Consider the following 27,638-nt stretch of genomic DNA (forward strand, 5'->3'; position numbering starts at 1 on the left):
GGTTTGATTTAGTAATATGGTGTGTGATTATTGGCTTAAAGCAAAAGTCCACACTTTCTTTAAAAAGGGTAAACGGAATTGTAACATGCGAATTAAATCCTGTTGAAAGAATTTACTCATGAAAATTAAATGAATGATAAGGTGGAAGCGTAAATAAATAGACCAATGAAAATGATGTTGACAGACTAAACTAAACGATGCTGATAAGTGACCAATGAAAACGATATTTTCAGTGTGTACTAATCGATGTTTGTTTTGTTAACAGTCGTAACTAAGCGATAGTGTCTAATGTCTGACCAGGTTGGGAGAGCAACTTTGATGGAAGATTATTTTGTTAACCACACTACGCCATGGCAACGACAAACTTGAGTCTTTCTGATCAATTTCTGGAGGATAATTTCTTCCATGAAGATGAATTCGGTAAGTAAACATTTCAAGAGGACTTACTTTACAAACATGAGTAAGACATCGCCATGTCTCCTCGTGTCTGTCCACAAGGCTACACGCCTTCTTCTAGTCGACAAGGTAGCTTCTGCGTGGTCAATCGGTTTGTTAGAAATAACAACATAATAAATCCCACAAATAATAACCCACCATCTTTTTGACAAACTGTAAGAATGCACATTAGGTAATGTAGTCCTAGATGCCCCATTCTCCAAACCCAAATGACTTAATGGCCATAGCTGGAGTGCTGTTGTTTATAGGTCTTCTCAATCATAGTTGACCTACAGCTTTAAACTAGCGACATTTCGTTGTGTTGCTGATAATAAAGTACTCTATATAGTTAGAGGAGAAGCTAGAAACAGCAGTAAACTATTCTCTGCCGTGCTAAATAAAAGAGGGAGGATACATTGAATAATAAGTAGCCCTTTATACAGTGACTAAAACACGTCCGGCTGGACTGACCTGGGTTAAATACTACACTCCGAGCATTCCTTTTAATTTACACATTTTCTGATTGATCACAAATCCGACGAATAACTTGTTTTCAAACCATGAAAATATTATTCTACTTCGTTTTTTATTCGGAACTCTTAAAATGCTGAGAGAGCCGGCTTGAGTGGTCCATTTTTTTAACTACTTCCACACCGACCATATTTTAAATCCTGTTACGGTTAACGTTGCTTTTACTCACGCTCTCGTTTAGTAATATAATCTGTAACCGCATTTATACCACACCAGTGTCATACAAGAGCCCACTACATAGTTGTTTGACATGCGATAATTTTCTAGAGAGCCACACCCTTCTGCTTTTTAAAAGAAAAAGCATACGACACATTCAAACAACATGCTTTACAAAAACAATTCTGAACCTATATTTTGAAACTAATTAATTTTGAAAATAGTAAAAATAATATATCTAACATAGAAAATGTAAGTAAATTCTAAAATAGACTTTATAGTAGCTTACAGATTTTCACATATATATGTGTGTGTGTGAAGGCGCATGCCTTAGTGGTTAGAGCATCGAGCTTACGATCGCGAGGTTGTGAGTTCGAATCCCGAACCGAGCTGCGTGTTGTGTTCTTGAGCAAGGCACTTTATTTCACTCAGTTGTAGAAGTGAGTTGCGACATCACTGGTGCCAAGCTGTACCTTGGATAACATCAGTGGTGTGAATAGGGAAGGCCGGTATGCATGGGCGACTGCTGGTCTTCTATAAACAACCTTGCCCGGACTTGTGCCTGGGAGGGTAACTTCCTAGCTACAATCCCATGGTTAGTCATGACCTGAAGGGGGTCTTTATTTATATATATATATATATTGTTTCCATCATTGGTTTAGTAGTCAAACAAATCGACCCTGTTACTTATTTTTCTTAATGTTCTGCCTGTCTCTTTTTGCCAAACCGCTAAGTTACAGAGACGTAATCACACCAACACGTGTTGTCAGGCGGTGGTGGACAAACAAAGACACATACACCTATATACGATGGGCTTCTTTCAGTTTTTGTCTACCAAATCCACTGACAAGGCTTTGATTGGCCTAAGGCCATAGTAGAAGACACCCAAAGTGCCATGCACTGGGACTGAACACAGAACCATATGATTAGGAAGCAAATTTAAACTTACCGCATAGACTATATATATATATATACACACATGTATTTTACTTGTTTCAGTCATTTGACTGCGACCATGCTAGAGCACCACCTTCAGTCGAACAAATTGACCCAAGGACTTTGTAAGTCTTGTTCTATTGGTCTCTATTGCCAATCTGTTAAGTTACGGGGACGTAAACACACCAACATTGGTTGTCAAGCTATGGTAGGGGACAAACACACGATGGGCTTCTTTCAGTTTCCATCTACCAAATTCCCTCACAAGGCATTGGTCGGCCTGATGCTATAGTAGAAGACACTTGCACAAGATACCACGCAGTGGGACTGAACCCAGAACCATGTGGTTGGGAAGCAAACTTCTTACCACACAGCCACTCCTGCACCTATATTCTTTTTTCTTTTTTTTCTCTGAAGTCCCAGTCAACTTGATTTTCAAAACAAATTTGAGTCACACCAAAAATGAATCCTCAGTTATTCTTAAAAGTATTTAAAAATAATAACATTATTTAACAGAAACGTGACCTCCCTCAAAGACCCTGGCAAAGAGGATTGACAGCTTCTAAAGCAGAGGCCTGAGAATTATCAAGAACATCAGATAGTACCATTACATTTCTCTCAAAGAACTGCATGTGTGCACACATCAGCCTGCTATCTGTCACATGCATTGGTATAGACATGTCCTCTGTCTCCCACTAGATCATTCTACCAAGGTTTTACTCTCGTTCAACACAGAAGCTGCAGGCTGGAGGACACCTTGTGACAGGCCTCACACCAGATGGCTGGACATGACTGGGGAAGTTCTCCAGAGGCTCAGTATCATTTTGGAGTATGCAGAGGGACTGGCATGGGACTGCCAGTAATGGAAAGCACTGGTGGACCTGGTCGGCCCAACATATCTCTGGAACCACTAACCTGAGATCACCCCAGTTTCATAGGTTTTACAGAAAATTTCTATCTATATGTGCGATTTTACATATGTGTACACACGCATATAGATAGTGAAACAAAGCAGAAATACATCCTCTTCCAGATTTGTATAAAAGGCAAAGAAATTTTCTATAAAATTTATATCTGGGGAGTCTCCATGAATGAGACATTAATAAAAAATTATCCAAAATGCTGATAATATATATAGATATAGATAGATAGATAGATAAATACTAATAAAGAGAACATACATATGTATATACATATATAACTTTTTATATATATATATATAACAGGTTATATGTATATAAGAAATTAAAGGACAAAGGAACAAGAAATTATGTAATGAACATGACATACCTAATAAATATAGACAAAATATTTAATATACGTGGAGCACATTTGTAGGTATGCCATACATATTTTCGTCATCGTCGTTTAACGTCCTCTTTCCATGCTGGCATGGGTTGGACGGTTTGACTGAGGACTGGCGAGCCAGAAGGCTGCACCAGGCTCCAATCTGATCTAGCAAAGTTTCTACGGCTGGATGCCCTTCCTAACACCAACCACTCTGAGAGTGTAGTGGGTGCTTTTATGTGCAACCATCATGAGGGCCAGTCAGGCAGTTCTGGCAATGACCACACTCAAAAGGTGTTTTTTACATGCTACCTGCATGGGAGCCAGTCTGGCAGCACTGGCAATGACCACACTTGGATGTTGTTCTTCATGTGCCATCCGCACATGTGCTGGTAAGGCAACGCTGGCAATGATCACTCTCAAATGATTCTTTTTACGGGAGCCAATTCGTGACCCTGGCAATGATCATGCTCAGATGTGCTTTTAACATTCCACTGGCACGAGTGCCAATCAGGCCGTACTGTCATCGGCCACATCAGCGCACCATTTTAATCTTTAACTATTCCATGTTTGCATGAGTCAGACATAATTTATTGGGGTAAATATTTTATGACTAGATACCCTTCCTGTTGCCAACCGTCACCTGTTTCCAAGCAAGGTAATGTTTCCCCTGGGCCAGAAAGATATGTGAAAGATTGGGATTGAAAAAAAGATGGTCACTTATCTGCTTTTCATTGAAAAGTGAAAGAAATTGGAATACAATGATTACTTAAAGCACTTTATATATATACTTTATGCTCAGTTTTATCAATTTTATAGACTTAATATGCAGCACTCTTAAAATAAATATTCACTCTTATTTTCCCATTTTCCCCATAAACAGAAAAAATTGCATTTTAAAATAAACAACAATCACAATTTCATATTTAGAAAACAAAAATTTTATAGTAAAAAAATTTTTTTATATGTAAATGAAAAAAAAGGTGTCGGAGGGGTGATGCATATCCTGCACACACCCAAGGATAAAATAAAATTATTATTTGATAAATACATTCTCAGATGAATTCATATTTCAACAAAATGACATCAAGAGTTATTTCCCCTGTTTATCGTTTGCGCAAAAGGAAAAATACATTTTGATTCACCAGTCCACCAGTTTTTAAGATAATCAAACCAAAATTTAATGAGTTCAAACCATTGAGTATTTCTGCTAAATTTGGTGAAAATCCATTCAGCCATTTTCCAGTAATTTTGCAAACACACAGACTCACAAAGATAAGCAACTACAATACCCTGTTTTTCCTAATGCATGCAGGGTAGAAGTCACAATTTCACAGGGGCAAAAATTTAATGCAACATGACATACTCTGAAAATCACATCGTTGGTAACTTACAAGCCAAGGCAATGGATCAGAGCCAATACACATTTCAATTTGCGCACACTTTTCAATAAAAATACTTCTTTGAAGCCTATGTTCTTCATGTAAGTTCTCCCTCTTCTTTTCCCTTGTTTGTCAGTGTTGATAGCTTTAACTCTCACATCAGATAATTTGTGAGCCCTTGAGAATGCAACATATAGCTGACCATGGCCGAATACAGATTCAGGCAAGAACAGCCCCACTTCATCAAATGTCTCATTAAGTGATAGGTAATATAAAAAAACTTAATTCAATTATAAAGAAATTACTTTCCCTATGCATTCACCATCGCCACCTCCCCCACAACAACCACCATCATCTCTCACTTTCTACCTTTCTTTAATCTTGCAATCAGAACACCACCCCTCTGCTAAAATTATATTCCTAACTCTCTTCTATATCACTACCTTCAACTAACTTTTTTAACCACGTAATAAATATTACATTCCCCCTACCACATGTTATGGATGCTTCTCTCTCCCTCTTTCTCTCTCTCTCTTCGCCTTATCCTCTTTTTCTTTAATCACATGAAAGCACTACCAACAGGCTAAGTAAATATGGCAAGCAGAATTATTATAAGATAATATGTATACAATACACACACACACATGTATAATGCACAACATAGTGTAAGTAAGAACTGCAAAACTGAAATATATTTAAACATTACAAAACTTCATTGTGGGTTAAATAAGAAAGAAATCATATTCATCTTATGCATTAGTGTGTAGAAAAGGTGGGGGAAGGGGAGGGTGGAAATGACAGTGAGAGAAAGTATTTCATTTTACTAAACATATTGTTTTTAATAACAGTTGAGTTTTTTTCTAATTTTCAGCTGCATTTCAAAAGAACATATCTTATCCATTTGATGATCTCTGTAGAAAAACTTTGCAGGACATTGAGGTGAGTCCAGTTACCTATCTTAGAAATCTTTGGTTTGTATGAGACAATATGATTATTCTATTTATGTTTCTATAATACTTTTAAAAAGACTATCATGATTTTTAATTGTTGTAGAATTAACTCTGGAATTAACCCATTTCATGTCACCCACTCCTGGTTTTTTGAAGTGATCTAAATTGAAACGTTCCATCAAAATTTCCATGTGAAATTATATTACAAAATCAACTTAATAAGAACAAAATTATTTTACTAAATTCTTTGTTATTTTCAAAATGAATTAAAACAAAGGCAGTGTGTTTCAACAGAAATGCAGTAACAATGGTTAAATGGAAAATATGGTTGTTTACTTTTGAAACTGTAAGCACAGATTCAGGGGAAATCATCATCATCGTTTAACATCCGTTTTCCATGCTGGCATTGGTTGGACAGTTCAGCTGGGGTCTGGGACCAGGCCCCAGTCTGATCTGGCAGTGTTTCTACAGCTGGATGCCCTTCCTAACACCAACCACTCCGAGAGTGTAGTGGGTGCTTTTTATGTGCCACTGGTACAGAGGCTAGAGGAGCTGATTTTCGAATGGTGCTTTTTATGAGCTACCAGCATGGAGGTAACAACTACAATTTTCATTTGATTTGATTTTGATATTGCTGTTGATGTTGATGTACTTGACTCAATAGGTCTCATCAAGCACAGCATGTCGCCCTACAATCCAAGGTACTTTTGAGTGGGCTGGTACATGTTTTGAGTGACTATATTAGAGTTTACTTGATAAATGAAATTCAGTTGTCCAGAGTGGTTGGCATTAGGAAGGGCATCCAGCTGTAGAAACTCTGCCAGATCAAGATTGGAGCCTGGTGCAGCCATCTGGTTTGCCAGTCCTCAGTCAAATCGCCCAACCCATGCTAGCATGGAAAGTGGACTTTAAACGAGATGATAAGATTATTTTCATACCTTGAGAATTTTATTACATATGAAGTTGTTCATCTTGACTTTATAACTAGTTTCTCAGGATTGAAACCATTTTCTTATTCTCTGACTCCACTCACTCAAGAATTGTATAGATTTTGATTTAATCTGATGGACATAGTTACATCCACTACATCATCAACGCTACATGGCTTAAAGTAGAATATCTTAGATATATAATGTTGTAATGGTTTAAAATAGTCTTTTGATTTGTTTTTATTTTGGTAAATTTACATTTTCATTTAACATTAGATAAAAATTTGAGATTAAATAATTCTATTTGTGGGGTGGGGGGGATTTATAATAATGAATTCATTGTATACAAAGCTCATGTGCACTACAGCTCATCAGGATAGGGTAAACGAGAATGGTAAAACAGGTAAAGAGCAATGACCAGCAAAAGTTACCTGCAAAATACACAGGACAAAACACAACCAAACGGAAAAGTGTACCAAAAAGGCAAAGAGTGCATAAGGAGGTCAGGAGGCCATGAATAGTGTTGGCAGATATGCTGATGGCTGCAGGCACCTGACATTTAACAACTGAGGCACAAAGTTGATTCCATACTTAAATGTTTCCAAAACTCATGGACTTTGCAGGCTTTTACATATATATATATATATAAATGTATGCTACATGGTAGTGAAACTTGGGCTGTGACTGCTGAGGATTTGCGTAAGCTCGCAAGAAATGAAGCTAGTATGCTCCGATGGATGTGTAACGTCAGTGTTCATAATCGACAGAGTGTAAGTACCTTGAGAGAAAAGTTGAACCTAAGAAGTATCAGTTGTTGTGTGCAAGAGAGACGTATGCGCTGGTATGGTCATGTGATGAGAATGGCTGAAGATAGTTGTGTGCGAAAGTGCCACACCCTGGCAGTTGAGGGGACCTGTGGAAGAGGTAGACCCAGGAAAACCTGGGTCGAGGTGGTGAAGCACGACCTTCGAACTTTAGGTCTCACCAAGGAAATGACCAGTGACCGAGACCTTTGGAGGTATGCTGTGCGTGAGAAAACCCGGCAAGACCAGTGAGAACAGTCAAAATCAAGATCAAACCAAATTGAGGTCGATCAACATCAGGGCCCCCATGCAGGTGACACGTAAAAGTACCATCCGTTCGTAGCCGTTCGCCAGCCCTGTCTGGCCCCCGTGTAGGTGGCATGTAAAAGCACCATCCGTTCGTGTCCGTTGCCAGCCTTGCCTGGCCCCCGTGCCGGTGACACGTAAAAGCACCATCCGTTCGTGGCCGTTTGCCAGCCCTGTCTGGCCCCCGTGTCGGTGGCATGTAAAAGCACCATCCGTTCGTGCCCGTTGCCAGCCTCGCCTGGCCCCCGTGCCGGTGACACGTAAAAGCACCATCCGTTCGTGGCTGTTTGCCAGCTCTGTCTGGCCCCCGTGTTGGTGGCACGTAAAAAGCACCATCCGTTCGTGTCCGTTGCCAGCCTCGCCTGGCCCCCGTGCCGGTGACACGTAAAAGCACCATCCGTTCGTGGCCGTTTGCCAGCTCTGTCTGGCACCTGTGCAGGTGGCACGTAAAAAGCACCCACTACACTCACGGAGTGGTTGGCGTTAGGAAGGGCATCCAGCCGTAGAAACACTGCCAGATCTGACTGGGCCTGATGAAGCCTTCCAGCTTCACAGACCCCAGTTGAACCGTCCAACCCATGCTAGCATGGAGAACGGACGCTAAATGATGATGATGATTGGACTAAAATTCTCAAAAGCAGTGCCCCGGCCTAGCCACAGTGTGTGACTGAAACAAAAGATAAAAGGTAAACACCATAGTGACATAACAGCTTTCAGTAGACAAAAGCAGGGAACAGTTGGCAAAGGTCTTACAGGACTGGGGTCATCGTGAAATGCAAGATGGAAAAATTGCATCTTCTTACATATCTTTTGATTATCACTTTATAATGATGTGACTATTCTTGTATATTTACTTTTTTATCATTGTTTATATTTGATGTTTTTGGCAGATTTCCATAAATAGCAGTCCCATACAGTGTAATTCTTTAACTGAAGAGGTCTGCTGGCATGATCTCAGTGATAGTTCAGATAGTGGGGTTCATGGTAAGTCAATGCTCTGTTTTGCCTCTTTAAAACAATATGATGACAAGATTTTTCTTTTGATCCACAAACCCGTATAAATGTCAACTCCCTCTCTTCCCTCTTTCTCTCTCTCAAAATAATTATTGTAGCGTATTTCTAACATTTAGAATGGAATGCTCAAGATAACTTATTGTGGTTTCACAAGTGCAAGAAAAGGTTGTTGTAGTACATTACAGAAATACAATGAATGTGAGGTTAAGGTGTTGTACAATTGGCCTCAAATCTTATCACAATCAAGGAGCATATTCTCATATTCCAGTTTATCTCATCAACCACTTCCCACACTGATGTGGATTAAAATAAGTCATCATTGTCTAAGAATAGGTAGGACATGTCTCACTTGTGCATTCCAGTTTTTGCATAGCTTCTGTGGCTGGATGCCCTTCCTAGCACCAATCACTGGATATTTTATTATCTCACAGCTCAATAGGCCACCCCACTCATCCTAATCCTCATCTTCATGTAATGTCCACTTTTCCTTACTTCCATGGCTTTGAGAGAATTCATTGAGACAAATTGTATACAGCCAGATGCCTTTCCAGTCACCAGCTCTCATCTGTTTTCATGCCAAGTAATATTTTCTCGTAACGATGTCAGGACATGGATACACATATACAACAAGTTCTTTCAGTTTCCATTTACCAGGTCCACTCACAAGGCTTTGGTCCACTCAGGACTATAGTGGAAGATACTTACCCAATGTGTCAAGCAGTGGGACTGAACCCCAAACCACAGAGTTGGGAAGTGAACTCCTTAACCACACAGCCATGTCTGCACCTAAATGAACATAAAACGAGGAATATAAAATACTTGCTAATTTGTTTTCACAATTTGCTTTTTTCTTTTTTTTTTTTTTTTTTTGTAATTATTAAATAATATTAAATTTTTTATTAAGGTGTTACTCTTAAACCGGAGCCTTTGTCACCACACTCTAACAGTTCAGATGGATCTGCTAATGATCTGGCTATCAAACAAGAACCATTGTCCCCTTCTTCAACACCTGGCTCTGATTCTGGCATAGAAAGTTATAAACCCGTAAGTGATTTATTAGCTTTATTTTTATTTCAAAACTTAAAAAGTGGCCATGATATCCATAATTTAGGAATTGTCTGAAGTTATTCATATTTTCACAAGCTGCAAGGCTTGAAGTAGTATTCTAGACCAAGCAATGCAATAGCAAGTGAAGAAATAGAGCAAGCAGTTAGATGGATGGTTAGATTCTTGGATATCCCTGTAAGAGGGAGCTAGCTGGAATTTCTCAGTGTTTACATTGTAAAGAATGAAAATAGAATATTCATGGAGAGGGGGCCAGTCAATTAGATCAACCCTAGTATGCAACTGGTGTTTAATTTATCAACCCCAAAATGATGGAAGGCAAAGTCAACCTAAGCGGAATTTGAACTCAGAACATAAAGACAGGCGAAATACTGCTAAGCATTTCGCCTAGTGCGCTAACTTTTCTGCCAGCTCACCACCTTTGAGAAAATGAATATTGGAGAAGATTGCTTTTTTTCTTTTTAATTTATTCAGTGACATTAAATCAAGTCGTCAGATGTCTATTAAATGCATGGTTGAACAAAATATTAAATGTATGGTTGAACAACATGGTATTACAAAATATATTGTTTATCTAAACTTTATCTATCAGAGCATGAAAAGAAAACCATTACTATAAAGATTTGCTTTCAGCTGTGGTGTGAACAATAGTTCTGTGTGAACCTGTTGTCAATGGTAACTAATATTTTAGGTACAGTTAAACAGATATTTTATTTAGCAGAGATAGAAAGTAATTAGACCAAGTTACACTTTACTTCGTTTATGAACTTTCAAGCTTAAATTCCTATTTCACCAAGATAAACTTCTCTACTCTCTTGAATCAATAAACAAAAAAGGTATTTGTATTGTATTGAAGGTAATTAAGGTAAAAAGCAGGTAGAATTGTTAGTTTCAGAAAATGCTTTGTAGTGTTTGTTTTGCTTCTTTACATTCTGAGTTCAAATTCCGCCAAGATCAACTTTGCTTTTCGTCCTTTCAGGGTTGATAAAATAAAGTACCAGTCATGTATTGGGGTCAGTTGTATTAACTCCCTCCCCTCAAAATTGCTGACCTTTGCCAGAATTAGAAAGAATTATATTAGAAGTAATATCATCAATAATATTGACTTTATATCTGATTAAATGAATTTTAGAGTCCAGCGAAGTATCTTTTTTTCTCTGTTAATGATTCATTTACTAATTAACTATCTCAATCAGTTAAAATTCTTTTCACATGCAAATTACGTTTTCCATAAAAACCTGAATATTTTAGATATAGTTTCAGTATCACATTTCTCTTTTTATAAGATTAATGTCGAGCATAAATGGACTTATGGTAAGTGTAATTCTAGAACAACTCTGCTATCTAATTTTTATAAATTTAACTCTTTCGATACCAACCTGGCTGAAACCAGCTCTGGCTCTGAGTACAAATGTTTTGAATTAAAATCTTCCACCAAACCTTAGTCACAATTTATGTTCCTAACACTAGCTAAGTTATTTTCCTAAATTCTTTTTTATATTTAAAGTAATTGAAAGAAACACAGAGCATCTCAAAATAAATACAATAACAAAAGGGTTAAATTCATTAAGAATTTACCACTGGAAATGCTCTCTATCCTAAAAAGTGACATTGGTTATATATTGGCATAACCAATGAAAGAAAATATTTTACCTTATCATGAACTATTCTCTTACATTTGAATTTTAAATTTTATCTGAGATGAGTTGGTGTAAATAAGATTCTAATTATTTGGAACATGTAACCAGGCTGCAGATTTCAGTGTTTTTACCTTGTACAGCTTGATACCTTTATGCTCTGATTATGTCAAGGAGAGATTCAGGTTATTGTAGAGCCCATGAATTCTAGATCACTCCAATTTATTCTGGAAAAAGGACAGTGACAAAACCATATACCATTACTTTCTGTACAGGGTTAAAAGAGAAATGTTAGACGTGAATATATCAAAACCAACTACTTTGAGTCGCATTATCCATATAGTATTAAGAAATGAGTTGTCAAATATCTACAACATTGAGCAAAAAGAATCTGCACCAACATATCAGTTTATACAGAAGAAATGCATTATATCCATGAGTAACGAATATCCAGCCCATCATATACTCACAGCACACTTCAAAGATTCCTCAACAAAGTTAAAACTATCTTGAAATAGCCAGAGCATAAGAACTGCATCTATAACATTTCATTTATTTGTGAAACGTTTTAATAATGGGGAAACTGGGAGATTGAAACTTGTAAATGAGAGGAGAAATACATATGTCAGGAAGGTCTAATAATGAGGATTGGAGGGGGTGCAGTGTTTATAGGTAATTATTGTATTTATATAACTTTGTAAAATACCATATGTCACTGTATCAATATTTATATGGCATTCATCATCATCATCATTGTCATTTAATGTCTGTTTTCCATGCTGGCATGAGTTGGATGGTTTGACTGAGGACTAGTGAGCCAGAAGGCTGCACCAGGCTCAATCTGATTTGGCAAAGCTTCTACAGCTGGATGCCCTTCCTAATGCCAACCACTCCGAGAGTGTTGTGGGTGCTTTTACGTGCTACTGGCACGAGGGCCAGTCAGACAATTCTGGCAACGACCACACTCAAAGGGTGTTTTTTACATGCTACCTGCACAGGAGCCAGTCTGGTGGTACTGTTAAATTATATCCCCCTATACAATATTTACGACATTATGTAAGGCAGCAAGCTGGCAGAAATGTTAGCATGCCAGGTGAAATGCTTAGTGGTCTTTTGTCTGTCTTTATGTTCTGAGTTCAAATTCCGCCAAGGTCGACTTTGCCTTTCATCCTTTTGGGATCAATAAATTAAGTACCAGTTTCATACTGAGGTTGATCTAATCGACTGGCCCCCTCCCCAAAAATTTCGGGCCTTGTGCCTAGATAGAAAAGAATATTTATATTATTCTTGATGGTTTATATTAACATTTAAACATACTAATATTTTTGTTTTAATATATTGCAAATTACATTTTTTCCACTGATTTCTTCTTGTTTTTTAAAAGTTTCTCTTTTTTTCTTTTTTTTTGCCAGATAAATGACCAGTTTCATTACCATTCTGATCTAAAGTCAGAATCAAAAGATTTTGTCCTCTCTTTTGTAAATCAGGCTAATGCCAATGCTGCAAATTCTGTAATCAACCCTGGTGTTGGCTCAAATCTTACTAACCCTTCAGTCATGCAAGTAATGCAGAGCAATCTTCTTCCCACTCAGCCGGTCACCTGTCTCACTTCAGTTCCTTCACCAACATTGACATCATCTAACATTAGCACCATTGTAAACTCTAAAGTGAAGATTAAACCAAGAATGTCTGATGGCCAGAATCCTTTGACTACTTCCAAGACCAGTAAGTGTAAAGGAAAATGTTTTACTATTTATTTTCAATATATTTACCATTGTTAAGGCAGCGAGCTACCAGAATCGTTAGTCTGCCTGGCAAAATGCTTAGCGGCATTTCATCCATCACTACATTCTGAGTTCAAATTCAGCCATGGTCGATTTTACATTTCAACTTTCCAGGGTTGATAAAGTAAGTACCAAGCTGCTGGCCCTGTGCCAAAACAGGAATCCAATATAATTACTGTTGTTTTCTTTCAAATCTCTTCTGAATCATGCATTTAGATATTGACAAATATAAAATACAGAAGTTTGTCTTGTACAACTGCCAGCTTAAAATCTTTGCTACCTTGGTAAGAAAATATCAGTTATTGAACAAGTAAATGTTATAACCATCCATTAACGAAAGATTGTTATAAGCTATTCTGGTATGGAATAAGAATGAATACCTCTTTAAATTCCTGCTAACATACATTTGTCAGAGTTTTCTGGAACAGTTAGCTCTTTACATTCAGCTTACTATAGTTTCAGTTGAGGAAATTGTTTTAACATGTCTTTTCTAGCTGGTATTTGTAAGAAACAGACTAAGAATTTTAATTTCCTCATCATCATTATATTTTAACATCCATCTTCCATGCTGGCATGGTTTGGATGGTTTCACAAGATCTGACAGGTCAGAAGACTTTATTGTGCTCTAATGTCTGTTTTAGCATCGTTTCTACTGCTATACTCCCTTCCTAACACCAACCGCTTTACAGAGTGTGGACTGGGCACTCTTTACATAGCACCAACACACGTGAGGTCAGCATGTAGCTCACAAGAGCAAGATCTTCTTCAACTGAGTGGGGCTGCAGTAACAAGTTAAGATAAAATGTATATATTCTAGTATATTTGTCAGAATTCAAATAATGAAGTCAGTAGTCAGCTTAACTAGTGTATCTCAGCCACGGAACTAAAAACCTAAGCTTATATTGGTCAATTTCAAACTTGGAAACTTAATCTAAGAACAATTTGGCAAATAAAATCTCAAATTTTATTCCTACATATTTTTTTTTAATCAACACCATAGCCTCTATGGAGTCACATAGCCTGCTAGAAATAATTGCCAAATCTCCCTCAAGCCACTCCTTAAATACAGAAGGAACACATTGAATAATGTAGACCTAGATACCCTTAAAAAGGTAGGATAGTCACAGATGGAACGGTTTTAATCATGGATATGCTCACTCAGAGCTGATCTGAAACTAGATCATCATCATCATGTTAGACAAAAAGTTAATACATTATTTATATTATTAACATTTGACGGATATTTGTCCTCATCTTGTTTGTTGTTAACACAATGTTTCAGCTGATATACCCTCCAACCTTCATCATTGGGGAAATTTCGAACCTGGGTTCTCATTCCTACAGGCATATGGCATAGTGGTTAAGAGTGCGGGCTACTAACCCCAAGATTCCAAGTTCAATTCCAGGCAGTAACCTGAATAATAATAATATCGAAAAATACCTTAGGAATGAGAACCCAGGTTCGAAATTTCCCCAAGACATCCGATGAAGGCTGGAGGGTATATCAGCCGAAACGAGTTAACAACAAACAAGATGAGGACAAATATCTGTCAAATGTAAATAATGTAAATAATTCCTCTTCTCTTAAATATAGAACTGAAAGAGTGAATACAGCTTATGTTGAACTATCCTAAAGAGGAAAATTGCAATATACTATCTATGAATAACAACACAGACATTAACTATAGAAAAGAATGCTGAACTAACCCTGTAGAATAAAAGCACTTAGCTATAGATTTTAATTGCAGATGATTTTTTTTTTTTTGATTTCCTTGCTATTGTTAATTGAACAGATGGTGAATGCTGGCCCACCTCAGTGCCACCACAGACCACATCAAATGGAATCTCAGTACCAAACTACCCAGTTTGTTCTTCAACAGATCTTCACCCACAGAATGATGCAACTACAGTTACATCTGAATTTATTGACATGAATGGCACCAATCCTTTGCATTCCAACCTAAATAATAGTGTAAGTGAACAATAATGCCTTTTGTAGGACAATCAATCTATAGACATGCATTGATCTTATTACATTTTACAAGATGCTTCATCATCATTGTCATCATTTACTTCCCACATTTCCATGCTTGCATGGGTTGGATAGGATTCTGTTGAGACAGATTTTTCTACCACCAGATGGCCTTCCTGTCACCAACTCTCACCTACCTTCTATCCAAACAAAGTAATATTTCCCTATGACCAGACAGATTTTCATGGAAGACTGGAAACAAATGTCTCTGCTTGTATGTTGGTGACACAACTATCGTTTAGTGTCACTACAAGAAGACAGTAACACACACACATACTCACACACATGTACATAAGTATGTGAGTCTCCTTGCCTTGACATCATGTGATACTTGTAAATGAGTGTCACTAAATATACAAGCAGTGTCATCTGTTTCCAGTCTTGTATGAAACTCTGTCTGGCCATAGGGAAATATTAACCTTTCTTGGAAATGGTGAGGGTTGGTGACAAGAAGGGCATCTAGCTAAAGAAAATCTACCTCCACAAATTCCATCTGAACCTTGATGATCACCTAATCAGTAACTTACTGCCATCATCTCCATCTACACCATTTACAAAATTTTTTATATTACTGCCTCAATGTCTTTCTTACTTTTGCTTTCTGGTAGACTTTCTGGCATGTTCCTTATCACACTAAAATAAAAAAATTTGTAGGAATGAAAAAACTTTTTTATTGAATATTCTCTCGTTGATATTTGCTACCAAATTACCTGGTCTGATAAATTATCTGTAATAGCATTTATTAAAACCCCTAACATTATTTTTGTTCATTTTTTTTAAAAACTATTTTACCCATATAATTTCTTTGCTTTAAGTACCTGAGAGTGTTTATTTTTGGAGTTGTTGCTTTAAATGATTACCATATTCAACATATTCTCAGTTACACTTTCAGCATTTTATTTGTGAAACTCAACTTTCAAAAATATAATCATGTCTCTTCTTCACCTTGAATTATAATTGTTTTATTGTTTACACAACTACCCTCTACTAGACTAATACAGATTCTTGTTCATCCTCACCATCATCATCATCATATATCCACTGGATGTCCTTCCTAATATGCCAACCACTTAATAGAGTATACTGGATGGGTTTTTTTTTTTTGGCACTAGTGAGATTATCAGGGAACTTTCAAGACAAAAAGCCTCTCAAGTGAGGGAGGTGGCCTTATGTCAGTTAATGACATATCAACCTGTGTCTTCTGTACTCTCTATTTCTCTCTCTCTCTATCTATCTCTATGTTGTTTGCTTAATGCTGAAACATTATGAATACTCAATATCTGATGTCAGTGGAGAGTAGAATTAACAGTTTTTAACTGATGGTATGTCTATCATCTCAAATGTGAAATATTTTCCTTTATTCTTTTAATGATTTCCAGTTCAAAGCATTAAAACGACAACAGAGAATGATCAAAAACAGAGAATCAGCCAGTTTATCACGGAAACGGAAGAAAGAGGTATGTCATGTTATATCTAACTTTTAAAACTGGTTACACTTTACCTTGCTGTAATGAATTCTAACCTGTCCCCTTCCTACTTATTAACCATGGCATCTCCTTTGGCACTGTTGCCTTATCCGGTTCTTCTCACAAGACACAAAATCCTTTGAAACTATCCTATGTGATACCACCCCTGGTTCTAAGATGTAAACTTTGTTTAAACTCATCATCATCATCATTTAACGTCTGTTGTCCATGCTGGCATAGGTTGGGCAGTTTGACCGGGGCTGGAAGGCTACACTGGACTGATTTGGCATGGTTTTCTACAGCCGGATGCCCTTCCTAAAACCAACCACTCCAAGAGTAATGAGTACTTTTACATGCCACCGGTATGGGTGCCATTTGCATGACACCAGTATCTGCCATGATAGTGATTTTGCTCGGCTTGATGGGTCTTCTTCTCAAGCATGACATAATGCCAAAGGTCTCAGTCATTGCCTCCATGAAGCCCAAAACTGGAAAGGAACTTCAGCCTCCATGCGGTCCAATAATCAAAAAGTGCCCTTTGCACTTGCACAGGTGCAAGTTACGTGACACCAGCATCGGCCATGGCTACAATTTCACTTGATTTGACGGGTCTTCTCAAGCACGGCATATCACCTCAAGTCTTAGACACCAGTCATTGCCTCTGTGAGGCTCAAAGTTCGAAGATTATGCTTCACCACTTCATCCCCTGTCTTCTTGGATCTATCTCTACCACAGGTTCCTTCCACAGTTAGAGATCAACTCAACTTTACATAGCAGTCCTCATCCATATGCATCACATGATCATACCAGCACAGTCGTCTTCCTTGCACACCACATCTGATGCCTCTTATGCCTAACTTTTCTCTCAATATGTTTACACTCTATCATACATACATTCTGACATTGCACATCCAGCAAAATATACTGGCTTCATTTCTCTCAAGCCTACACATGTCCTCGGCCATCACAGCCCATGTTTCTCTGCCATGTAGCATAGTTGTTCACACACAGGCATCATATAATCTGCCTTTCACTCTGAGAGAGAGGCCCTTTGTTGCCAGCAGAAGTAGGAGCTCTCTAAACTTTGCCCAACCTAATCTTAATCTCACAGCTATGCTCTTGGAGCATCCACCTCTGCCACTAACTTGGTCACCTAGACAACGGAAGCTATCTGCTACTTCCAACTTGCCTCTCTGGCAGTTGATGGAGTCTATTTTCTGTACATTTTCAGTGTTTATTGTTCCTGTGCATTTTCCACATACAAAAGCTGGTTTCCCTGTTAACCTTCCTCTGATATTGCTGCACCTTTTATGTGTCCAAAGCTTACATCAGGTGCATCTTGTGGAGTTTCTACCTTCGCCTTTTCTACAGATTGAGCAGGACCATCTACCTGAAGGGATTTGTTGTCTGCCTTCCTATTTACTAAGATTTTAGTTTTTGCTAGGTTAACTGTAAGCTCCTTTCTATTCTAGACCTTGTTTCCATACCTGCAACTTCTCCTCTAGTTCTGGTCAACAGAGGAACTCCTAGGAGCAACCTGTCTCAAATTCCTCTGTTATTGCCTGGAGGACTAAAACCCTTCATCAAAATTTCATGTTAATGTTCCAAATCCGAACACCAGCTCAAGAATGACAAAGCTTTTCATTATTTTCAAAATTGATTGAAATGAAGAAATTAGTTAATTACCAGTTAAAATGACTCAATGAAAGAATACTAATTATGCTTGAACTACATGTATCAAGGTTCACATCCATAATTTGTGCACCGATAAACCAAGTAAATTGATTTTGTGCCACACAGTAAGAAAAAACCTCGAAGTTATACACAGTCAAAATCACACACATTCAAAATTTTCCATGTTATACACACTGTCAAAAGTCTCAGTGTTACATATACAGTCATGTAACTGTGTGATAAGAAGTTTGTTTCCCAACCACATGGTTCTGGGTTCAGTCCCACTGCATAGCACCTTGGGCATCTTCTACTATGGTCCAAGGCCAACAAAAGATGGAAACTGAAAGAAGCCTGTTATATGTATCTATGTGTATATGTCTGTTTTGTTTTCCACCACTGCTTTCCAAACAGTGTTGGTTTGTTTACATCTTCATAACTTAGCAGTTTGCCGAAAAGAGACTGATAGGATAAGCACCTGGCTGGAAAATAAAATAAGTACAGAGTCAATTTGTTCACCCAATCGCTTTAAGGCAGTGTTGCAGTCACCAGACTGCAACAAGTTAAAGACGAACTAGCAAACACTCCAGTGTTAGACAAACAATCAAAAGTTTCAGTGTTATCCACACAACCAAAAGTTTTAATGTTATACACACACTCAACAAGTTTATAGTTTCCCAGGATATTTCAAATAAAAGGTTTATAATTATTATTTTCAAGATTACAGTGTTTTTAAGCTTCCATGGCTGGTTTTCACTACTCAGTGATGCTGTGTGATTTTAAACATAAGTTTACCTCAATATTTTGTTGAATGCTTATTTTTATTTCTTTTTCTCTTTTTGTCACTTTTCTACAACTCATGTTTTTCAATATTCCTTCTGTCATACTTTGTTATGAGATGTATTGGTAATATTCACATTTATAGTCCTAAATTTTATTGTAACCATCTTAATCTATTTTGGGTTGGGGTTTTTTTTCCACAGTATCTCCAAAACTTGGAAACAACTTTAAATGAATTCACCAAACAGAATGATGAACTTCAAAAAGAAAACCAAAAACTGAAAAATAAAATTTTCCTACTTGAATCTGAGGTATTGTTGATGGAAAAGTTTAAATTTCCAAAAATTACACATTTTAAAATACTTGATCAACGTTCATTAGTACAAAGTTTGATGTCCATAACTGTATTGTCTCAAAAATTTATGTTTATATCTAAAAATTGTGCTGCTTTTGTTTTCAAATTGAGCTTAAAATCTTTTTAATGGATCAGAATTCCTTTCTAAGATGTAACCTTTTGTTTGTTTGGGTTGTTTTTCTGGCTGCATTTCTTTTCTTAATGCTGTCAGTATTAAAATAATAATATTCTACTTTTCTAATTTTATTTTCATAATTATCTCTTTACATTGTTAAGTTGTAGCTAACCCTACAGTTAATTCAGCTTACCTCTCACTTTGTCATCTTTCTTTGACCGTGTTCACTTCACAACCACATAGTGGCAGGTGTCTTCTCTATGGCCCCAGTTTGACCAACATTATAGCCATCCTATAGATATTTATTTGTATATCAACAAAAGATATAAATATTAGCAAGAAAATCAAGAAAGGGGATCCTTTCAAATAAAAATACCCCTTGTAGTAGTTGTTCTGCACTGAGTTACAGACACTCTGAAATACAGTGATTCAGTGATTAGTCTATTGGAAACCTGTTATTTTTCATAAATCCTTTCATAAAATAGAATATTGTCCATGCTAGTTAGTCTTAGCTAGAAGACAACCATAAAAAAAGAAATCTCCAAAACAATGTCTTCTTTTTTACTTCTTTCTGCTTTAAAAAAATTAGTTAATCTTGTCTTTAATGTCTACATAAAATTATTAAAAATAAACAATTTACCCATCTCTAAATAATTTTGTTACACTTGTGTTCTACAGAATGCCAAACTGAAGAAATGTGTTCCCGTGTTAAGTAGCAAAAAGACATTCCTTTTGACTATAGTTCTCATGTTAACAATGAGATTGGGACCACTCAGGTAAGAACGTTATCTCACTTTATGAATGGAGTCTTTCATAAACGAAATTACTTCTATATTTCTAGATTATTAGGTAAAAAAAAAAGTTGTATATTAGCTCCTGGTGTTATATTGCTATTTTCTTGCTAGACTGAATTGTATTTTAATATGTAAACGTCTTGATGGAAAGACATCATTTTCAGACTTCGTTTTTCTTCAAAGCTTTACCACAACAAATGTATTTTGCTAAATGTTTCAGACACTGCATTTGCAATTTCTTATGATGAGCAGATGAAGCTCTGTTTCAACATACAAGTTTTAATTGAAAACTCATAGAGAACAGAGTTTAATTACCTGGGATGGGGCACAACTGATTCAAAACGACAAAAGTATTTGGTAACATAACAGTTCTCATCCCAGTTTAGTCTATGACCAATCTGATTTTTACTTTACAATTCATTTTCAGTCTGCTGTGTGGCACCTTGGGCAAGTAATTTCTATTATAGCCCCAGGCTAACCAAAGCCTTGTGAGTAAGTTTTATAGACAGAAACTGAAAGAATCCCATTGTGTATGTGCCTGTATGTTTGTGTCTCCTTGCCTTCACATCATATGATAGTTACAAATAAGCATCACTGTCATACAATCAGTGTCCCTCACTTCTAATCTTCCAGTAAAATATATCTACCCTTCAAGAAGTATTACTTTGCTTGGGAACAGGCAAGGGTTAATGACAGGAAGGTCACTCAGTTGTAGACAATCTGCATCAATAAATTCCATCTGACTAAAAAACAATGAGGACAATGAACGATAGATTTCTTTACACTGCTAGAATGAGCTAACTGACTTTCCTACATTTAGATTTTTGGATATTGTTAAGGTATTGGGTTTGTTGCTTGATATCCTTCCCACCACTATAAGAGTGGAACCCATTTGTCCGCTAAGTAGAGTTATGTATGTTTACTAAAGCACAAAAAAAGCTGTAGTTATAAGGTCTAAAACCATGAGCATGTAACCAGTTGTCCCACATCTTCATATCACAAATTTCTGTACTTTATTTTACCACCTTCAATTATACTTATTGAATTTAATTTTTTCTAACATTAAATTCATTTTCTTCTTCACATATACTTTCCTACTGCAGTTACTTTTCTCTCAAAGACTCAAATACTGTAGAAAATTTAAAAAATGAATTCAGCATGCCACTTGGTCGGCATCTATTGTCATTTGGTGATAAATATGGTGGCAAGTTACTACAAGAAGCTTTGTCTTCAAAGTGGAGAGATAGAATGAGCAAAGTAGCACCCAGTAATGATGTTCTCTTTGAACACCCACCATTCCTTGCAAATAATACAGACTCTAAAAGACAGAAATGTTCAAGTGAGTTCAACAAAACAGAATCAATAAGGTAAGTCTTTCAGCATTTTCTCATACATCAGGATAATGCTTCAAATTAAACGTGTGTGTGTGTGTGTGTAGTACTTGAACATTTGAACAACAGTAGATTAAATAAGGTGCCTCAGTAGCACGGTAGGTGGAACATGTCTCATCAATCAAGGACATTTATATTCATTGGCATTTAAATATGCATATTTGCAAGTAATTGAAGAAAATGAATGCTCCATGTATTATCTCCCCTGTTACAGTCAAGCTCTATTTTTATGATTATCTAATTATAACAATATTGCTTACAAGTAGTTACGAAATTATAATATATCATTAATTACACAGTTATAATTATTTTTAAAAAAGTAAAACCTATTGACTTTCCCTTTAGCATTCAGATTACCGTTGTTAAAGCTAAGGCTTATTTATTCACATTTTAAAAAATTAATCCTGTGTTATCTTGTAGCATCAATATTTCAAAGATGTAATTTTTTATTTTAAAATGATATTGTAAGGAAGTGTAAAAGGCCAATTCTGGTCATTTTGAACATAAAACAGGTATAATATTTGGGCTGGATCTAACTGGTTTAAGTGTTAAAGGATGAAATAATTTGTTTTGTTTTTCATTCATAATTTGTTTTGTCATAAAGGTGTCAATGTATTTTGCTTTTTATCTTCAATATGTGTGTGTGTGTGTATATACACACACCACTTATGTCACTAAGGATGGCAGTGAATGTCTTTTGTTTAGCTATAAACAGTGACATTCTAAAGTCAGGACAGGTTGTAAACACACACACACACACACACAACAGGCTGCATACAATTTCTCTTGACTATTTGCTCTAACAAGGAATTGCCAGCTCTGGGGTACAGTAAAAAAAAACATTCCTCAAGCTGTTGCATTGTGGAACTGAATCCAAAACCACTTAGTTGAAATGCAAGCTTCAATACACACAGTCGTGCCTGTGCCTACATTTACATATCAACATGTTACACATATGTGTGTGTGTGTGTGTGCTAATATGAGTATGAATACAAACAAATGTATTGAAAAGATATTTCTATCACTTTCAGAATTGCTCGAGATCTCTCAGACTGGATGCTGTTACTTGAACAGCAAAAGAAAAAAAATACTTTAAAGAAACCTGCTTTCAAAAAGAACAGCCATAACCATGAAACAGTATTTCAGTTCAAGAAATTCACAAACAATGGTCACTTTGATGCCTGGCAAAAGCTCAGGTAAGTACTCCATTATCAACAAAGAACACACACAGTTCATAAAGTGACTTGAATGATTATTGTATCCTTGGTTATGTCTATAACATTTGACAACTCCTGTCCTTGCTGTACGGAGCTGATTAAATTCTGTTTCCTTATCTATATTATCTTATTACTCAGTTTCTGTGATCTGTTAATTGATATCATGCTAAGAGGATGAGACTAAAATTAACTACCCTTTAAATACCTTGTAAAAGGCATTTAATGCAATTTACCTCAGTTGTCCAGCTGATAACAGGTTCCACTCCTATTTTATATTTGAGTAATTAACAGCTGCAAGTGCCTCTCATCATCATCATCATTTAACGCCCATTTTCTATGCTGGCATGGGTTGGACGATTTGACTGAGGTCTGGAAAGCCAGCAGCTGCACCAGGTCCAATCTGATCTGGCATGTTTCTACAGCTGGATGCCCTTCCTAATACTAACCACTCCTAGAGTGTAATGGGTGCTTTTTACAAGCCACCAGCACAGGAGCCAGTCAGGCTGGCCTGGCATCGGTCATGTTCAATTAGTCATTTTTACGTACCACCAGCAAAGGAGCCAGTCAAGTGGACGGTCCTGGCATCGATCAGGCAGTCTTGGCATCGATCAGGCGGTCCTGGCATCAATCAGGTGGTCCTGGCATCGATCAAGCAGTCCTGGCATCGATCAAGCAGTCCTGGCATCGATCAAGCAGTCCTGGCATCGATCAGGCGGTCCTGGCATCGATCAGGCGGTCCTGGCATCAATTAAGCAGTCCTGATTTTATCAATAATGTGCTCATGTCTAAATTACCTGGTAGAAAATGGACATAAAACAAAAGAGAATAAACCTGTTACTTCAACAGTTGTTCATTCTGATTGCTGTAATAAATCATGTTCTTTATATAAATCAACAATCTTTTTATAAAAATCTCTAATTTTCTCCCTTCATCTCTTGATAATCATTGTTTCTTATATTAGAGCTGACTACCAAAAATATGAACTGCTTCCTTTTGAAAATGGTCCCAGAAATAAGAAAGATTACCTTAAAAATATTCCTCGAAGAAATGATACTTTCTATGTATTATCTTTAAGCATGGTAAGTTACTATGATTAGAGAACTTTTGTTTTTTATTGAGTGTTTACAAATGCCATGGCATTAAAGATGTCTTGTATTATCTCTGTAGGATCACTTTCTACTGCCTGCAACTGCGCACAATAAAACTATGCGACCTCGAATGTCCATGATGATGCCTGCATTAGCCCTCAATGGTGAGAATTTCAGTTGTTATTTATAGATGTTTAATTTTCTTTATTGCAATATTGTACTTGTAGATACTGTCTCCAATAATTAATATGGTATAAATATAGGAAGTTGGCATTAGGAAGGGCATCCAGCTGTAGAAATCTTACCAAATCAAACTAGTACCTGGATTGGCTCTGACGAAGGTAGCATTAATTTTCTTAGGTCTTTCAATTTACCTCAATTGGTCAATAGACCCAAATGAGTAAACCTATCAGTAATGTCCCTATAACAACAACTGGAAACAGGTGTAAGCCAAATTTGCTTCAATAATGAAATTATATGTAATGACCGTAATTTTTAACTTGTTTCTTATATATCACTCTGAGTAAAAACCAGTTTATCTGGAGCCCATCTACGGATTTACAATACAGAATGGTGATGACCCATAACTTGGAACCCTACCAAAAGACTACTTGGAGTTCTTCACTAATCTAAACAATATTGTTAGTCTGATGTGCCAACAGAGAGCTTATGAAGAATTTTGCCCCAATTGATAATCCCTCACTATTTGTACTATATATATATATATAATAATGCGGCGAGCTGACAGAAACATTAGCATGTCAGGCGAAATGCGTAGCCATATTTCATCTGCCATTACGTTCTGGGTTCAAATTCCACCAAGGTCGACTTTGCCTTTCATCCTTTTGGGGTCGATAAATTTAGTGCCAGTTACGCACTGGGGTCAATGTAGTTGACTTAATCTGTTTGTCCGTCCGCATTTGTCCACTGTGTTTAGCCCCTTGTGGATATATATATATATATGCACACACACACTCACACAGGTGAGAACATAAGTGCAAAACAAGGTGGATAAAAATAGTACTCGAATACCAAAGGTAGAGTAATATGCTTTTATTAAAACTGCAAATTTATCACAAAACTGTTACTCAGAGTTTCATGTTCCCATTCATCGGACAGTTGATCGCAACTTTCCAACAAACAGGAACATGAAACTGTGAGTAACAGTTTAGTGATAATTTCACAGCTTTGATAAAAGTATGCACACACACACACATATATATACTAGAGTAAGCACATAAATGTGAAACAAGGAGGAAAAAATAGTACTTGAATACCAGAGGTAGAGTAATATACTTTATTAAAAAGCAGCAAAAATATCACAAAACCTGTTACTTAGAGCTTCTTTGTGATATTTTTGCTGCTTTTTTAATAAAGTATATATATATGTATGTAGGTAGGTAGGTAGATAGATAATCCATATTCATTTAAGAGAAGAAATTGGATGAATATGGATTATATGCTTAATATATATCTATTGATTTAGGGAAATTTATTACCCAAAGATATAAGGTAGTGAACTAGTGTATTCTTGGATGTAATCATCCCTTTAAGAGGTTAATATATCTTCTCTAATTAATATATATATAAAGATATGTTATGGTGAAAGTGTGGATAATTTTTGACTTCCCCTCATATATATCATCATTAATTCCATTTAACATCCAGCTTCAGTGCTGGCATGAGTTGGACACTGGTGTGACATATATCAAAAGATGTTGACTACTAAATGACAAAGGCAGTATTAAAAATATAGAAAAACAAAATTGTAAGTCTAAAAAATCTTAAAATTGTATATAGGCTGAAGAGGCTCCTGTATCACTTTGTATATTTATGGGTTTGTGCATGTTTATATATTTGCGGATGTGTGTATGTTACAGCATATAAATTAACAGGAGGAAAAGGAGCTGGGAAAAATGGAGGGCTAAAGCCAGTGAAAGAATCAAAATGGGAGATGGGTTAAGTACGCATGTGCATCTACACACCCACTCTCCCCCGCCATTAGGTTTAACACACAATCTCTCTCTCTCTCTCATATATGTATATATAAAATGAAGTATAAGGAAAGGAAAAATATTCTAAGTGTAGCTGAACTTTAATTCAATTCTTTCCTTATAATTCATTTACTGTTTTTGTAAATACTGAACATCTATTTTTATATATATTCTTTACTTGGACTGTATTGGCAGACTTGGAGGTTTGACATCCCTTTGAAGGATTTTGGTTCTCACCTCTTATATATATATATATATATATATATATGTATGTATGTATGTGTGTGTGTGTGTGTGTGTATATATATATACACACACACACACACATATATATACACACACACACACATATATATACACACACACACATATATACACACACACACACACACATATACACACACACACACACACACATATATATATATATATATACACACACACACACACATTGTCATTGTCATCACAATTCTTGTTTCTAAATTTGTAGGGATTCTGTCTCTGATTTCGATTTGAAGCCTTTTTTTCTATTTTTCTCAATTTTCTAGATTCTGTGCACCGTCCTGACGGAAGTATTGGGCTGATTCAAATTGACTGTGAAGTTGTTAGCACCCAACTTATACATGTTCATGATAAGTATGAGACAAGAAACCAATTACAACCAAATGGCTCTCATTCTGTTCACACAAACAGCAAACCAACAAAGCACAAGAGAAAAGTATAAGAACAAATCATTTGGGACTCATATTTTTTTATTTATTCATATTTATTGTTTGGGGATATTTTCACCTTGCTATGAGTTAGCAGAGTAACGTGGATGTTGACAGAAACTCTAGTTTAGCAAAAACTCTAGTTATACATTATACATTCAGACACGTATACTTCTTTATAATACACAATATACATTGTTTTCATATCATTATGGCGTGATTTGTTACAATATGGGGTTGAAACCTTGCGGGAGCAACTACGCAAGTGTATTGAGTGGGTATAGATACTTGAGGTACGCATTTGACAGACTCAGGAGGATGGTTTATTGAGTGGTGGTAAAATATATCTGAGAGGGAGTATAGTTCATTCATGACTAAGAGAGAGAGAAAGAGAGAGAAATATGACCTTTTCTTCAGTTGCTGTCTAGAATATGTGTGTATGTATACAATGTATAGAAGTTAGTCTACACACCTGTGTGTGTATACAAGTCATTTTGTATACGCATTGTTGTGTATATACGAGTGGCTCTGTATGTTGGTGCAGGCATAGCTGTGTTATTAAGAAGCTTGCTTTGCAACCATGGGGTTTCAGGGTTGGTCCCCCCCACTGTGTAACACCTTGGGCAAATTTCTTCTGTGACCCTAGGCTAATCATTGCCTTGTGAGTGAATTTGGTAGATAGAAACTGTGCGGAAGACTGTCTTATGTATGTGTGTGTATCTCAGTGTTTGTACCCCACACCACTTGTTGGTTTGTTTACGTCCCTCGTAAATTAGCAGTTTAGCTAAAGGGACCAATAAAATAAATACC

The 27,638-nt window shown here is 36.6% G+C and overlaps 1 protein-coding gene across 1 annotated transcript; it reads left to right on the forward strand.

The window, feature by feature from the left end:
• Window positions 1–246: 246 nt before the first annotated feature.
• On the forward strand, window positions 247–27,037 carry LOC115215671 (cyclic AMP-dependent transcription factor ATF-6 alpha). The gene is made up of 14 exons (XM_029784935.2): window positions 247–420; window positions 5,599–5,666; window positions 8,606–8,699; window positions 9,634–9,773; window positions 12,844–13,156; window positions 15,009–15,187; window positions 16,627–16,704; window positions 19,368–19,475; window positions 20,313–20,410; window positions 21,532–21,795; window positions 22,851–23,015; window positions 23,998–24,115; window positions 24,204–24,288; window positions 26,667–27,037. The coding sequence occupies exons 1-14, from the start codon at window positions 351–353 to the stop codon at window positions 26,840–26,842; spliced, it is 1,956 nt and encodes a 651-aa protein (XP_029640795.1). The 5' UTR covers window positions 247–350; the 3' UTR covers window positions 26,843–27,037.
• The last annotated feature ends 601 nt before the right edge of the window (window positions 27,038–27,638 follow it).

The sequence above is a fragment of the Octopus sinensis genome, linkage group LG9 (assembly GCF_006345805.1).
Source record: "Octopus sinensis linkage group LG9, ASM634580v1, whole genome shotgun sequence".
NCBI classification, from domain to species: domain Eukaryota; kingdom Metazoa; phylum Mollusca; class Cephalopoda; order Octopoda; family Octopodidae; genus Octopus; species Octopus sinensis.

Coding starts and splice junctions, on each gene's coding strand:
- LOC115215671 (XM_029784935.2), top strand. CDS start 351: ATGGCAACGACAAACTTGAGTCTTTCTGATCAATTTCTGGAGGATAAT. Junction 8,700..9,633: donor TTCAGATAGTGGGGTTCATG/GTAAGTCAATGC, acceptor TTTTTTATTAAG/GTGTTACTCTTAAACCGGAG. Junction 24,116..24,203: donor ATGTATTATCTTTAAGCATG/GTAAGTTACTAT, acceptor TTATCTCTGTAG/GATCACTTTCTACTGCCTGC.